Below are 13,674 nucleotides of genomic sequence, written 5' to 3'. Positions count from 1 at the left end.
TTCTCCCACTTGCTGCTCCTCTCTTTCTTGGCCCAGCGCAGCACACACTCCCGGTCGCTGAATCGATGGAACCGCACCAACACCGCTCGCGGGGGTTCACTTGTCTTGGGCCTCCTGGCCAGCACTCTATGGGCTCCCTCAAGCTCCAGGGGCAAATGGAAGGACCCCGCTCCCATCAACGAGCTCAGCATCGTGGTCACATAAGATGGAAGATCTGACCCCTCCGCCAGGCCCAGGATCCTCAAATTCTTTCGCCTCGTGCGAACGTCCAGCTCCTCCAAGCGGTCTTGCCACTTTTTGTGAAGTGCCTCATGCAACTCCACCTTCCCCACGAGGACCACGGCCTCCTCCTCCCGCTCAGTGGCCTGCCGCTGCAACTCCTGAATGGCCACCCCCTGGGCTGTCTGGGTCTCAAGCAGCTTGTTCCCTGATAATCTTTTTAGCAGACAATTTTATTGAGGTATTTTCGGCATTGTAAACAGTAGCAATATGCATTAGTGTGCAGATACCAATTACAAAAGACATAGTGCGAATAACAGTACCACTCTCGCAGATAGACCCGCCTAGTCTTCCCCCCTACTCTACACTATTCTACCCCCCCCCCCCCCCCCCCCCCCCCCCCCCCCCCCCCCCCCCGGACGATTAGTTCCCCGCGAAGACTTCGATGAATGGTTGCCACCTCTGGGCGAACCCCGATAGTGATCCTTGTAAGGCGAACTTGATTTTTTCCAAGCCGAGAAAGCTTGCCATGTCTGACAGCCATACTTTGGTCTTTGAGGGCTTTGAGTCCCTCCAGGCCAACAGTATTTGTTGCCGGGCTATCAGGGAAACAAAGGCCAGAACGTCGGCCTCTATCCCCTCCTGTACTCCCGGGTCTTCCGACACCCCAAAAATCGCCACTTCTGGACTCATCGCCACCCTTGTTTTCAGTACCCGGGATATGACGTCCGCAAGTCCCTGCCAGTATCCCCTGAGTTTTGGACACGCCCAGAACATGTGGACATGGTTCGCTGGTCCTCCCCCACATCTAGCACACTTGTCCTCCAGCCCAAAGAATTTGCTCATCCAGGCTACGGTCATGTGGGCCCGGTGAACCACCTTAAACTGAATCAGACCGAGCCTGGCACATGTTGCAGTTCCATTTACCCTCCTCAAAACGTCTGCCCATGCGCCTCCCTCCAACTCCCCACCAAGCTCCTCCTCCCACTTAAGTTTCATTTCCTCGGTCCCTGTGTGCTCCGCTCCCCTAAGCTCCTTATAAATATCTGAGACTCTCCCCCCTCCTACCTCATCCCTTGAAATTACCCTGTCCTGGATCCCCCTTGGTGGAAGGCGTGGAAAGGACGGGACCTGTCTACGTACAAAATCCCGCACCTGCAAGTACCGAAAGTCATTCCCCCTCGCCAGCGCGAACTTCTCCTCCAGCGCCCTCATGTTCGCGAAGCTCCCTTCCAGGAACAAGTCGCCCATCCTTCCCACCCCGCCCTCCGCCAAGATTGAAACCCGCCATCCACCTTCCCCGTGGTTGTCACATATTGGGGGACCAGACTGATGCTCCCACTTCCCCCGCATGCTTCCTCCATTGGCCCCAAATCTGCAAAGCCGCCACCACTATAGGGCTGGTGGAGTACCTGGCCGGCGGGAACGGCAGAGGAGCCGTGACCAGGGCTGCCAAGCTGGTGCCCCTGCACGAAGCAGCCTCCACCTGCTCCCAAACCGACCCCGTACCCACCATACATTTCCTTATCATGGCTATGTTAGCCACCCAATAGTAGTTGCTGAGGTTCGGCAACGCCAGCCCTCCCTCGTTACGGTTCTGTTCCAGCATCCCCCTCTTTATCCGCGGGGACCACCCCGCCCAAACAAATCCCAGGATGATTTTATTGATTCCTTTAAAGAAGGACCGCGGAATGAAAATAGGGAGACACTGAAAAATAAACAGAAATCTCAGGAGAATCATCATTTTCACCGTCTGTAGTCTCCCTGCTAATGGCAGCAGGAGTGCATCCCACCTCCGAAACCTGCTCATTTTCTCCACTAGCCTGGACAAGTTCAACCTGTGCATCTTACCCCAGTCGCGTGCCACTTGTATCCCTAGATACCTAAAACATTCCCCAACCAGCCTAAATGGTAGCTCCCTCAGCCTATTATCGTGACCCCTCGCCTGCACCACAAACATCTCGCTTTTTGCCATGTTCAACTTGTAGCCCAAAAACTGGCCAAACTCCCCTAGGATTTCCATAATCCCATCCATCCCTGCCACTGGATCTGACACATACAAAAGCAGGTCGTCAGCGTAGAGCGAGACCTTGTGTTCTATCCCCCCCCTGACCATTCCCTTCCATCCCCTTGCCCCTCTCAGAGCAATTGCCAGTGGTTCTATGGCCAACGCAAACAGCAGTGGAGAGAGGGGGCATCCCTGTCTTGTCCCTCGATGTAGTCTAAAATACTCAGATGTCGTCCTGTTCGTCCTTACACTAGCCTCCGGGGCCTGATATAGCAGTTTAACCCAGTCCACAAAGCCCTCTCCAAACCCAAACCGTCCCAGCACCTCCCATAAATAGTCCCACTCCACCCGGTCAAAAGCCTTTTCGGCATCCATTGCCACCACTACCTCTGCCCTCCGGGGGCATCATAATCACATTGAGTAGCCTTCTTAGATTGGCTACTAGCTGCCTGCCCTTAACAAACCCCGTTTGGTCCTCCACAATCACGTCCGGTACACAGTCTTCGATTCTGGACGCCAGGATCTTGGCCATCAGTTTAGCGTCCACATTAATCAGGGAGATTGGCCTATCGGACCCACAGACCTCCGGATCCTTATCCCGTTTTAATATCAGCGAGATGGTGGCTTGCGACATCATCGGGGGTAACACCCCATTGTCCCTCGCCTTGTTAAACACCCTAACCAGCACCGGCCCCAGTATACCCGCAAACTTTTTGTAGAACTCCACTGGATACCCATCCGGCCCCGGGGCTTTACCCGACTGCATGGCCTTCAGGCCCCCCATAACTACTTCAGCTCTGATCGGGGCCCCCAGCCCGTCTACCATCCCCCTGCCGATCTTTGGGAAGGTCAGCCCATCTAAGAAGCGCCTCATCCCCTCCGGTCCCGTGGGGTTGGGGGCGGCGGGGGGGGGGGGGGGGGGGGGGGGTTCCGAGGTATACAGCTTACTGTAAAAGTCCCTGAATACCCTGTTCAGTCCTGCCGGGTCTCCCACCCGGTTCCCTGCCCCGTCCACTACTGTCCCTATCTCCCTATCTCCCTAGCCACCTCCCTCTTCCTAAGTCTGCTGGCTTTCTCTCCATACTCATACACCGCGCCCCTGGCCTTTCTGAGTTGCTCTACGGCCTTCCCAGTGGATAGTGCTCCCAGCTCCGCCTGCAGTCTCCGTCGCTCCCCAAGTAGCTCTACCCTCAGGGAGTCCGCATATTCCCTATCCGTCCGTGTCATCTCCTGCACTAGTCTGTCCATCTCGGCCCTATCCGTTCTGTTCCTATGGGCTCGGATTGAGATCAGTTCCCCTCTCACCACCGCCTTCAGCGCCTCCCAGAGCCCCCCCTCGTGGCTGCCTCGCCTGCACTGTGTGCCCTGTCCAGCTCCAACGGACGCGAGAAGAAATCATCCCCCACCAGCTTCTGCAGCATGTCTGCCACATATGCTGTGGCATCCACTCCCTCGGCCCCCTCCGGGAGCCCAATGATTCTCAGATTCTGCTGGCGAGACCTGTTTTCCAGGTCCTCCAGCTTGTCCATCAGCCTTGCTTGCTGCTCCTTCAACTTACTAATTTCCACGTCCACTACCGTTTGGAAATCCGCCTGCTCTTCCACTGTCTTCTCCAGTGCCTGGACCTTCTTATCCTGAGCATCCAGCCTCTGGTCAAGTCGCTCCACCGCTTTCTGGAGCGGTTCCAAATTATCCCACTTCAGTGCTGCGAAGCTCTCTTTCATGACCTGCAGCATGTTGTCCAGTGCAGCCTGGACCGTCATTTCCATGGTCCGTTCATCGGCCATTTTTCCTTCCACTTGAGCTTCCACACCACCTTTGTTCAGCCCCTTCTTCGCCTGTTTTTGCTCCCTTCTGCTCCTTAAGTTCATACTACTCTGTATGGATTCAGATCTAGAGTGCTATTGCTTTTCACTCCAGCGCTCAAAAGTTCAAAAAAGTCGGGGGAAAAAGGTCTTAAAGTCAGACCGGAGCGAGAGCCACCAAATGTGCGACTTACTCCCTCATAGCCGCCACCGGAAACCCCTTGCCCTGATAATTTTAACCAAGCTGGTCCCTGCTGTAGTAAATATGTAAATATTTTGACCATTGAACGTGGGACATGGTTCTAACGGCTCAAAGTAGAAGCTATCGACAGTTATGATGTCTAATTTTTGCTAACTATAAAACATTTATTGAGCGGAACTTTTTTGCTTTCTGAAGTTTTCTGCAAAAAATATCCAGTGCTAGTTATCACAAGACATTGGAACTTGTTTACTTCCCGATTTCCTGGTTGATAAGACCTTTAAATGGCTCAATAACCTTTTGAACATGACCCTGAATACTGCTGCAGTTCTTGGTGCTTCATCTAACTTCCAGTTTGACAATTGAGTTTCATTCATTGGCCAAAGTTATTGCATATTGGGCTAAAATGATTGAGTTATTAAATGTGGAAATCAGTTCAGTAACGTTGAATGTTCTTGAAAAGTAAGTTTACTATCTGATACATAGAATCCAAAAGCAGCTCCTGTCCAAGTTGGCTAATCTCAACACCAAAACTTGAGGAAATGCAATTATTCCCAATATCTCTGAATTGGTGAGGTAAAGAAAATCATCCAGAATTCTGTCTTATGATTGCTATACAGTCATGTTCACACACGTGTATTCTTTGAGGGCATGGTCAGACTGAACTGTGATTGTCTATCTTAGTGCAAGGACCTTCTGCGATATAACAAATGGTCCCATTGGAGGGCTTCCACTGCCTGTGGAGTCTAACAGTATGGTCCACCACCTTCAGGTGAACAGGACATGACTTGTGTCTGCTCATATCTGATAGTTTTTAAAAAAAATCACTGGAGCAAAGGCATGCTGATACATATCAATCTTGATCTAACTTGATGCACAACATGTTTGAGGAGCTGAATGACCTACTCCTGTTCCTATATCTTAATTTTTAAAGTCTTATTTCCTGCTCATGTCTGATGCTGTAATTTGTTTTGTTTTTCTCTTCACTTACAGAATTGTTCAGTACAAAAACAGGCCTGGCTGAGGTGAGCAGCATTTGCAGCTATACTACAAATTTCTCACAGATAAAATCAGTAATAATTGGTACATGTGTAACTAACATCTTTTATATTTTGTATTATTTTCAAGATGCCCTCTTCCTCTGGAAATATAGATGCACCTGCAGGCAAAAAGATTGGGCACAGGGGAGTAGATGCTTCTGGTGAGACTACATACAAAAAGGTATTCAGCCATTGCATCATATATAAATTTAATTGAAAGTAAACAGGCTTTTCTAGACTCTTGTGTCCATTATACGATCATAATTACTGTAGTGTCAGGCAAATAGAGTTGCCCATTTGCCCAATATAACTTTTCAAAGGGGAGCGCCGTACAGCTAAATCTGAGCAATTGTTTACGTTGCTGAGATGGAAAGAATAACTTTTAAATCTTAAATTGGAAACGATGGCTAAAATGCAGGAAATGTGCCACACCCATCAATATCTGAAAAGGGGGAAAAATATTAATATTTCAAATTGAGAAGCTTGGATTCTAACCTAAAATGTTAATCTGTTATCTGTTGAATTCTTAATGATCTGTATTTTTTCCCCCGGCCAGCATTTTTACCTTTCAGAACTTGGCTTGAGTAATTTTAACCATGTAAGTCTATCTGAGGCACTGTAGTTAAGTGCTAGGCCTTTTATTTGCATTAATTGAACCATCTTCTGTAGTTACAAGGTAAAAAGGAATCACTGAGTGCAATTATCCGCAATGCTTTCAGGATCAAGTGGAGTTGAGGTTATACTAAGAACCTTAACTTTCAGTAACCATGCCAGTTGGAGACTCAGATCATTTCACTAAGCTGGTCCATGTCGGTTACTGTATATCACTGATGTTTGCATGCGGTCTATGATCCAGTTGAAAGTTTATATAATTTTTCTGCATCGGCGTGTCCCCCCGATGGTTCTTTATCTACTCAGACACAAACCTGTGACTTTTGGGATGGAAAGTGCATGCGCTTGAAAGTTTAGCAATTTAAGTGATGCACTGAATAATTATTTAAAATAAGTCCCATACGTTTTTGCACCAATGTTTGTCGGTTGTTTTGGTTGGATGGCATGAAATATAGTCATTAAATTGAATTCAACCTTCCTTTGATTTATGTCCTTCATTTCTAACATAAAAATATTGTACAAAACGTCAAACATGTTTGACGTGTTGAGAGATGAATTTAGACACCTGCCTTTATAAGTTTATTACAGGATTCCTGCCTATTGGTCTCATACATAATCCAAGTCAAGGCCATCAAATGGTTGAACTTAATCGTGCCTTCAAAGAGGAGTGTTAATGACTAAAACAAGATAATTATGGGACACCCTGTTTATAAAAGCCTTATCTATAAAAATGTTCTTTTGTCGATGCTTTGTTGTTTCTATTAAAGATAATACAGATATGTATACAGTTGAAACATTTGTGCTAAGCTGATAAGCAGTTTCTGATAAGCAATCTGCAGTGTCTTTACTTTTGGCTAGCATTCTCACAGCAATAAAATCAACTGTTGCCCTTTTAAAAAGTTCTATTTCTTGTTGATTTTACTCAAAATCTAGCCAAGCTTCTGGGAACTAAGTATACTGACCAGCCGGGCTGTATAGTTTAAGGTTAACCTGACATGCATGTATTGCAGACAACCTCATCCACTCTTAAAGGAGCCATTCAGTTGGGTATTGGATACACAGTAGGAAACCTCAGTTCAAAACCTGAGAGAGATGTACTGATGCAAGACTTCTACGTAGTTGAAAGCATATTCTTTCCCAGGCAAGTCGGTCTTTATTGCAAGTAAAATTTTTGGGCACAAGTGATTAATTAAATCATGTAACTCTTCTCACTCCTTTTTTAATTAGGATTGTTTCTGTAACAATTTTAGTTGCTAAGCACTTTAACTACTGACATCGAACCAGAGGTGAAGTTCAGTTACTGCAATGGAGTCAAACGTGAAAATGAAATGAAAATGAAATAAAAATTGCTTATTGTCACAAGTAGGCTTCAAATGAAGTTACTGTGAAAGGCCCTTAGTCGCCACATTCCGGCGCCTGTTCGGGGAGGCTGATACGGGAATTGAACTGTGCTGCTGGCCTGCCTTGGTCTGCTTTAAAAGCCAACTCTTTAGCCCTGTGCTATGTGACAGTCAGTTTGGCATTGCAACATCCCACAATCATCAAATGAAATGAATTATCAGTTTAATTGTTAGGAGAACAATGCTGGCCAGGGCAAGAAGAAAAATTCCATGTTCTTCTTCAAATAGTGTTGTGGCATTTTTAAAGCGCCAGTGCCTTGGCTGAATGCTTGATCTAGGAGACTGCACTTCAATAATACTGTTCTCTGTTGCTCGCAAACAGAATTGTCAGTGTGATCATGTAATAATGTGCTCAAATCTGGGACAGGATTCTTTGTCCATTGTCTGAATCGGGAAACATTGTGTGGAGAATCGCACATCAGCAGGAAAACTTGGCCGGCGTTGGGAGCCGAACAGAATGCCATGCTCTAGTCCCTCGACAGGGGCATGAATGGTTTCTACACTGCACGCTGGTGTGGGCATGCAAATTGCACAGTCAACACTGTGGCATATCATTAATGGGTCTGCACTGGCATTCTCTGGGCCTCCAGCAATGCTCTGTCTCCTCCAGGAGGAATTACCAATGGTGAGACTCACTTGTGAGACACCCCCCACCCCTCCTCCGGCCGCCCCCCCCTAGGAATTGCACTACTCCCATGTGGCGCCGGTGATGACCACTAACGGGTCCATCGCCCACTAACTGGTCCTGAATCACTCCAGGACCAGCACCACTTTCGTCAATGTAGAACACTTGCGATTCAGTCCTGGCATCAGGACGTAGTCTCTCAAACGGTGAATCCCAGCCCTGTAGTCTGGCTGTAACTCGCAATTATCTGATTCAGAGGTGACTGTTGACGCACTGAACCAGACTGACATCAGGTGCAAGATTTGTTCACCTTTCTTGTGTTTAAAGATTAATTGTTTCTACATCTAACCTCCTGTTTACAAGACCTTGCTGTTACTGATTTCGCTACCACATTTGTCTGCACAATGACTACTTCAAAAGTACCATATTTTTCTGTGTATAGGCCGATGTGTTATACACGTTGAATTTTTTTTAAATTTAGGGTACCCAATTAATTTCTTACAATTAAGGGGCAATTTAGCGTGGCCAATCCACCTAGCCTGCACATCTTTGGGTTGTGGGGGCGAAACCCACGCAAACACGGGGAGAATGTGCAAACTCCACACGGACAGTGACCCGGAGCCGGGATCGAACCTGGGACCTCGGCGCCGTGAGGCAACAGGGCTAACCCACTGCGCCACCGTGCTGCCCCATACACGTTGAATTGATTACATTTCTGATTTTTCTGAACTTCATCTATATGTCGAAGACAAGATCAGACCAGGAAAAATGGATTAAATTCATATCCCTTTTATTAGTACATTTATCAAATGAAAAAGGAAAATAAGAGGGCGGCATGTGGTGCAGTGGATATCACTGGGACTGCGGCGCTGAGGACCAGAGTTCTTATCCCGGCCCTGGGTTATTGTCCCTATGGAGTTTTCACATTCTCTCCATGCCTGCGTGGGTTTCACTCCCACAACCCAAAGATGTGCAGGTTAGGTGGATTGGCCACGCTAAATTACCTCTTAATTGGAAAAAATATATCGTTGGGTACACTAAATTTAAAAAAGAAAAGAGAAAGGGAAATAATACAATTTTTGTTTAAAAATCCAAATCTGGTTCACTAACAATGATAAAATTGTAACAGTCATAACTCTCAAAACAACTGCGAAACACATGAACACTGACAAAGCTTACTCTACTCTACAGCAGATAAGTTTTCAAAATCTTCAATTGTGATTTTTTTTATTTATTATGGTCCCTTGTGCTGTCACCAACCTTGCCACCTGCAATTCCAGTGCGACAAACGGGTTGCTCTGGTCCGTTGAGGCCTCCAGTTCCTTTATCGTATTCCTCTCGGCCTCCAGCTGCTTCTCTGCCTTGTCCAGGGCCACCTGCATGAGGAACTCCCTCCACCTGCCCACCAACATGTGGGAGCTCAGTGCTCGGTCTGGTGGTCCCCCTCAGTCGGGTGCAGTTGGGTGCTCATCACCTAGTGCATTCGCCATTTCCTCTGTTCACTTCTCCAGGCTTTTGTTGCCTTTCGTCTCTTTTCAGACCTTGGAACTGCTACTGCTGGGCATCGTTAGTTCTATTGCTTTGGAAGAGGGGAGGGGATTTCCCCAATTCTGACAGGTTATTTTTGATTAAAAGTGCTTAAATCCAAATTCTCAGGAGGAGAACCACCTTTCGTGCATTCACTCAGCACATCCAAGTCACCGGTAGTTGCTCAATTTTCGTTTTATTAATCTGATTACAGCGCTGATCGTCATCAAATTTTAATTATGACCAAGTAGTATGTAACGAATAGTCCAGGTATTTTCCTCAAACTGATCAGTTATTTATTTAGGCTTTTTGTTTTTGAAACATTTTTACTTTTATTACTGAGTTTGTGTTTGTTGCACTAAAAAAAAAATTAAATTAGCATAGTGAGATTAAACACGAGTGATTCTGTGATGGTGATCCTGAAGAAAATTGTTGTAATAATTCAATTACTTTATAATAAGATGGACGGCACGGTGGCGCAATGGTTAGCCCTACTGCCTCACGGCGCTGAGGACCCGGGTTCGATCCCGGCCCTGGGTCACTGTCCTTGTGGAGTTTGCACATTCTCCCCGCGTTTGCGTGGATCTCGCCCCCAGAGCCCAAAGATGTGCAGACTAGATGGATTGGCCACAATAAATTGCCCCTTAATTGGGAAAAAAAATTGGGTATTCTAATTTATTTACTACTACTAATAATAATCACTTACTGTCACAAGTAGTCTTCAATAAAGTTACTGTGAAAAGCCCCTAGTCGCCACATTCCGGGTCGATACGGGAATTGAACCTGCGCTGCTGCCTTGTTCTGGATTACAAGCCAGCTGTTTAGCCCATTGTGCTAAACCAGCCCCTAAAAATCTTTTTAAAACAAACCATAATAAGATTGGATTTTACGTGAACTAATGTCTGAATCATTCAGTGATTCGTTGAGATCTCCAGAGATAGTGTTACTAAATTGCTGCATGAAAGAAAAATTTAATGGGAATTCATTACGCTGGAATCAGATATTTTAATGCATCTATGTGTATGTAAAATTTGTAGTAGTGTATGGACTCGAATGAGCCCTTTGGAGCATTTGGTACTGTTTACTGCTTAATGTGTACTATTGTCAGCGGGTTCAAATGCAGAGAGGCATGTTGTTCATTTCATCAGTGCTTTCTTGGACTGCTAGAAACTGGGATTGCATTTAGCTGCATATTGTAAGTGTTATACAATGTTTGAAACTCAAGATTTCTTTTAATTTACAGTGAAGGTAGTAATTTGACTCCAGCGCATCATTTCCCTGACTTCAGATTCAAGACCTATGCTCCAGTGGCATTTCGTTACTTTAGGGAACTCTTTGGAATTCGACCAGATGACTATTTGGTGAGTGAAGTTATTTTAAATGCTGGGCATTGGACTCTGTCCTGCATATGCTTTTCAGTTGGATTGGGATTGAGATGAGAAAATAATCTGATTCCCGTTTAGCAAATTGCATGTCATATTCTCATGGGATTCAGTGAAGGTAAAGTGGGTGGGTGGGTTTTGTGATTTAAAAAATATATATATATATATATATATATATATATTATGTGTTCATGCTGTCATGTTCCGCAAACACGCTCATGGATTTATAGAAAATGGATGCTTCACTTTTGAAAACAAAATGAATAATGGACATACTGCTTTGAAACAGCATGGGAGTTGAAAGGTCAGGTGGGCCCTTTGTTTTCTGCCAGTATACATGGAACCACACCAAGCTGGAAACTAGCCTGGTCAGAGATATTTTGAGAGCAGCGGCAAACAGCCCGAGAGTGAGACTGATCCAGGCCAGCAAGAGAAAGACTGCCTATAATTTGCAGTACGCACAGAATTAGATGCAAGTCTTTACCTAATGATTTGAAGAACATTATAAAGTTTTTGCTGCAGGGGTTCGACTGCACTTTGACTGGAGTGAAGCCAGAAACTTGTCACTGCAAATTCATCCATATAAACATCCAACCTCCATTTCTTCATTAAGATACATGGAAATCACAGGCCTGGAACATTGCAAAACTAATTCTCAATAATCAAGGGTGACAGAGAAATGTTGGACTCAAGTGCATGCTACCTCTTTTATGTTCACCTTTTCTTGTGTTTGAGTGAGTGGATCCTGTTGTGAATACGTTCGGGAGTTGAGTAATAAACATTTATCCTTCTTTTAAACTTGAGAAAACTTGTCTTTTATCTGTTCTTGAGAGTTACAGCACTCAAGATGTTAAAACATTTTTTTCTATTTAAAACACATTTGCTCTGGTCAGTCAAGAGATGGAACAAAATACATGACAGCCCACCAAACCTGTGCCAATCCAGATTCCTTACTTAGACCTACTACTTATTGCCCAAACGATCTGTATCCCTCCATTCCCCGCCTGTTCATGTGTCTATTAAGATGCATCTTAAATTTGCGTGCCTGCCTCCACCACCTCCACTGGCAATGTGTTCCAGGCACGCACCACCTTCTGTGTGAAACCATTACCCTGCACATCTCCCCTAAACTATCCCCCTCATGAACCTGTGTCCCCTTGTAATTGAGTCTTCCATCCTGGAAAAAAGTGATTGACTATTCACCTATTTGTAGACTCAATCAGGCCTCCCCTCAGCCTCCGTCTTTCTAACGAAAACCATCCGAGTTTATTCAACCTCTCCTCACAGCTAACACCCTCCAGACCAGGCTACATCCTGGTAAACCTCCTTTGCACTCTCTTGAAAGCATCCATGTCCTTCTGGTAGTGTGGTAACCAGAACTGCAGCAATATCCAAATGTTGCCTAAGTCAAGTTTTACACAACTGTTACATGACCTGCCAACTCTTGCACACAATGCCTAGGCCGATGAAGGCAAGCATGTCGTATGCCTTCTTGATCGCCATATCCATCTGCATTGCTACTTTCATGGAATTATGTACCTGAACACCCATATCCCTCTGTATGTCACTGCTCCTAAGGGATCTTCCAAAATGCATCACCTTGCATTTGTCTGGATTGAACTCCCACCTGCCATTTCTCTGCCCAATGCCAATCTATCTATATTCTGCTGTATTCTGACAGCCCCCTTCACTTTCTGCAACTCTACCCAAGTGTCATCTGCAAACTTGCTAATCAGACCATCTACATTTTCCTCCATATCATTTTATTTATATATAACAATGGTCCGAGCACTGATCCCTGTGGAACATCACTATTTACAGATCTTTATTCTGAAAAAACTCCCGTCCTGCTACTCTTGTCACCTGTTGCCAAGCCAGTTCTTTTATCTATCTAGCTATCACACCCCGACTCCCAAGCAACTTTACCTTTTGTACCAGTCTGCCATGAGAGACCTTGTCAAACGTCTTACTAAAGTCCATGTAAACGACATCCACAGCCTTTCCCTCATCAATTACGTTTGTCACCTCTTCTTCAAAAAGCTCGATCAAGCTAGTAAAACATGACCTTCCCCACACAAAACCATGTTGCCTATCGCTAACCAGTCCATTCACTTCCAAATGTGAATAAATCCTGTCCCTCCGTATCTTCTCCAACAGCTACCCCACCATTGACATCAGGCTCACTGCCCTATAATTACTTGGATTATCCCTGCTTCCCTTCTTAAAGGGACAATAAAATAGCCAGTGGTCAAAGGTGATGCAAAGATTGGACATTCTGAATTCTCCTTCGGTGTACCCGAGCAGGTGCTGGAGTGTGGTGACTAGGGGATTTTCACAGTAACTTCATTGCGGTGTTAATGTAAGCCTACTTGTGATAATAATAAAGGCTATTATTATATCAAAGGCCCCAACTATTTCCCCTCTTGCCTGCCACAGTAACCTGGGATATATCCCATCCAGCCCAGGGGACTAGTCTACCTTAATGCATTTTAAGATATCTAGCACTTCCTCCTTCATTATGCTGACATGTCCAAGAGTATTTACACACCACCGCCAGCCTCGACATTCGTCATGCCCCTCTCCTTGGTGAATACCGATACAAAGTACTCATTAAGGATCTCGCCCACTTCCTCTGACTGTATTTTTTTTTTTTTTTAATTTTTTTTTTTAATTTAGTGTACCCAATTATTTTTTTTTCCAATTAAGGGGCAATTTAGAGTGCCCAATCCACCTAACCAGCACATCTTTGGGTTGTGGGGGCGAAACCCACGCAAACACGGGGAGAATGTGCAAACTCCACACGGACAGTGACCCAGAGCCGGGATCGAACCTGGGACCTCGGCGCCGTGAGGCAACA

The 13,674-nt window shown here is 45.6% G+C and overlaps 1 protein-coding gene across 4 annotated transcripts in view; it reads left to right on the top strand.

The window, feature by feature from the left end:
• The window catches only part of pip5k1ca (phosphatidylinositol-4-phosphate 5-kinase, type I, gamma a), a 145,595-nt gene that overhangs the window by 54,124 nt on the left and 77,797 nt on the right, over positions 1 to 13,674 (top strand). For all 4 annotated transcript variants that reach the window (XM_038777887.1, XM_038777886.1, XM_038777889.1 and 1 more), the window contains exons 2-5: positions 5,225 to 5,256; positions 5,360 to 5,452; positions 6,894 to 7,024; positions 10,679 to 10,796. In XM_038777887.1, the coding sequence (XP_038633815.1) occupies positions 5,225 to 5,256; positions 5,360 to 5,452; positions 6,894 to 7,024; positions 10,679 to 10,796 (374 nt within the window). The remainder of the gene's footprint in view (positions 1 to 5,224; positions 5,257 to 5,359; positions 5,453 to 6,893; positions 7,025 to 10,678; positions 10,797 to 13,674) is intronic.

The sequence above is a fragment of the Scyliorhinus canicula genome, chromosome 18, assembly GCF_902713615.1.
Source record: "Scyliorhinus canicula chromosome 18, sScyCan1.1, whole genome shotgun sequence".
Taxonomy (NCBI): Eukaryota; Metazoa; Chordata; class Chondrichthyes; order Carcharhiniformes; family Scyliorhinidae; genus Scyliorhinus; species Scyliorhinus canicula.
Note: the sequence above shows the minus strand (reverse complement) of the source record. Positions and strands in the feature narration are given on the sequence as shown.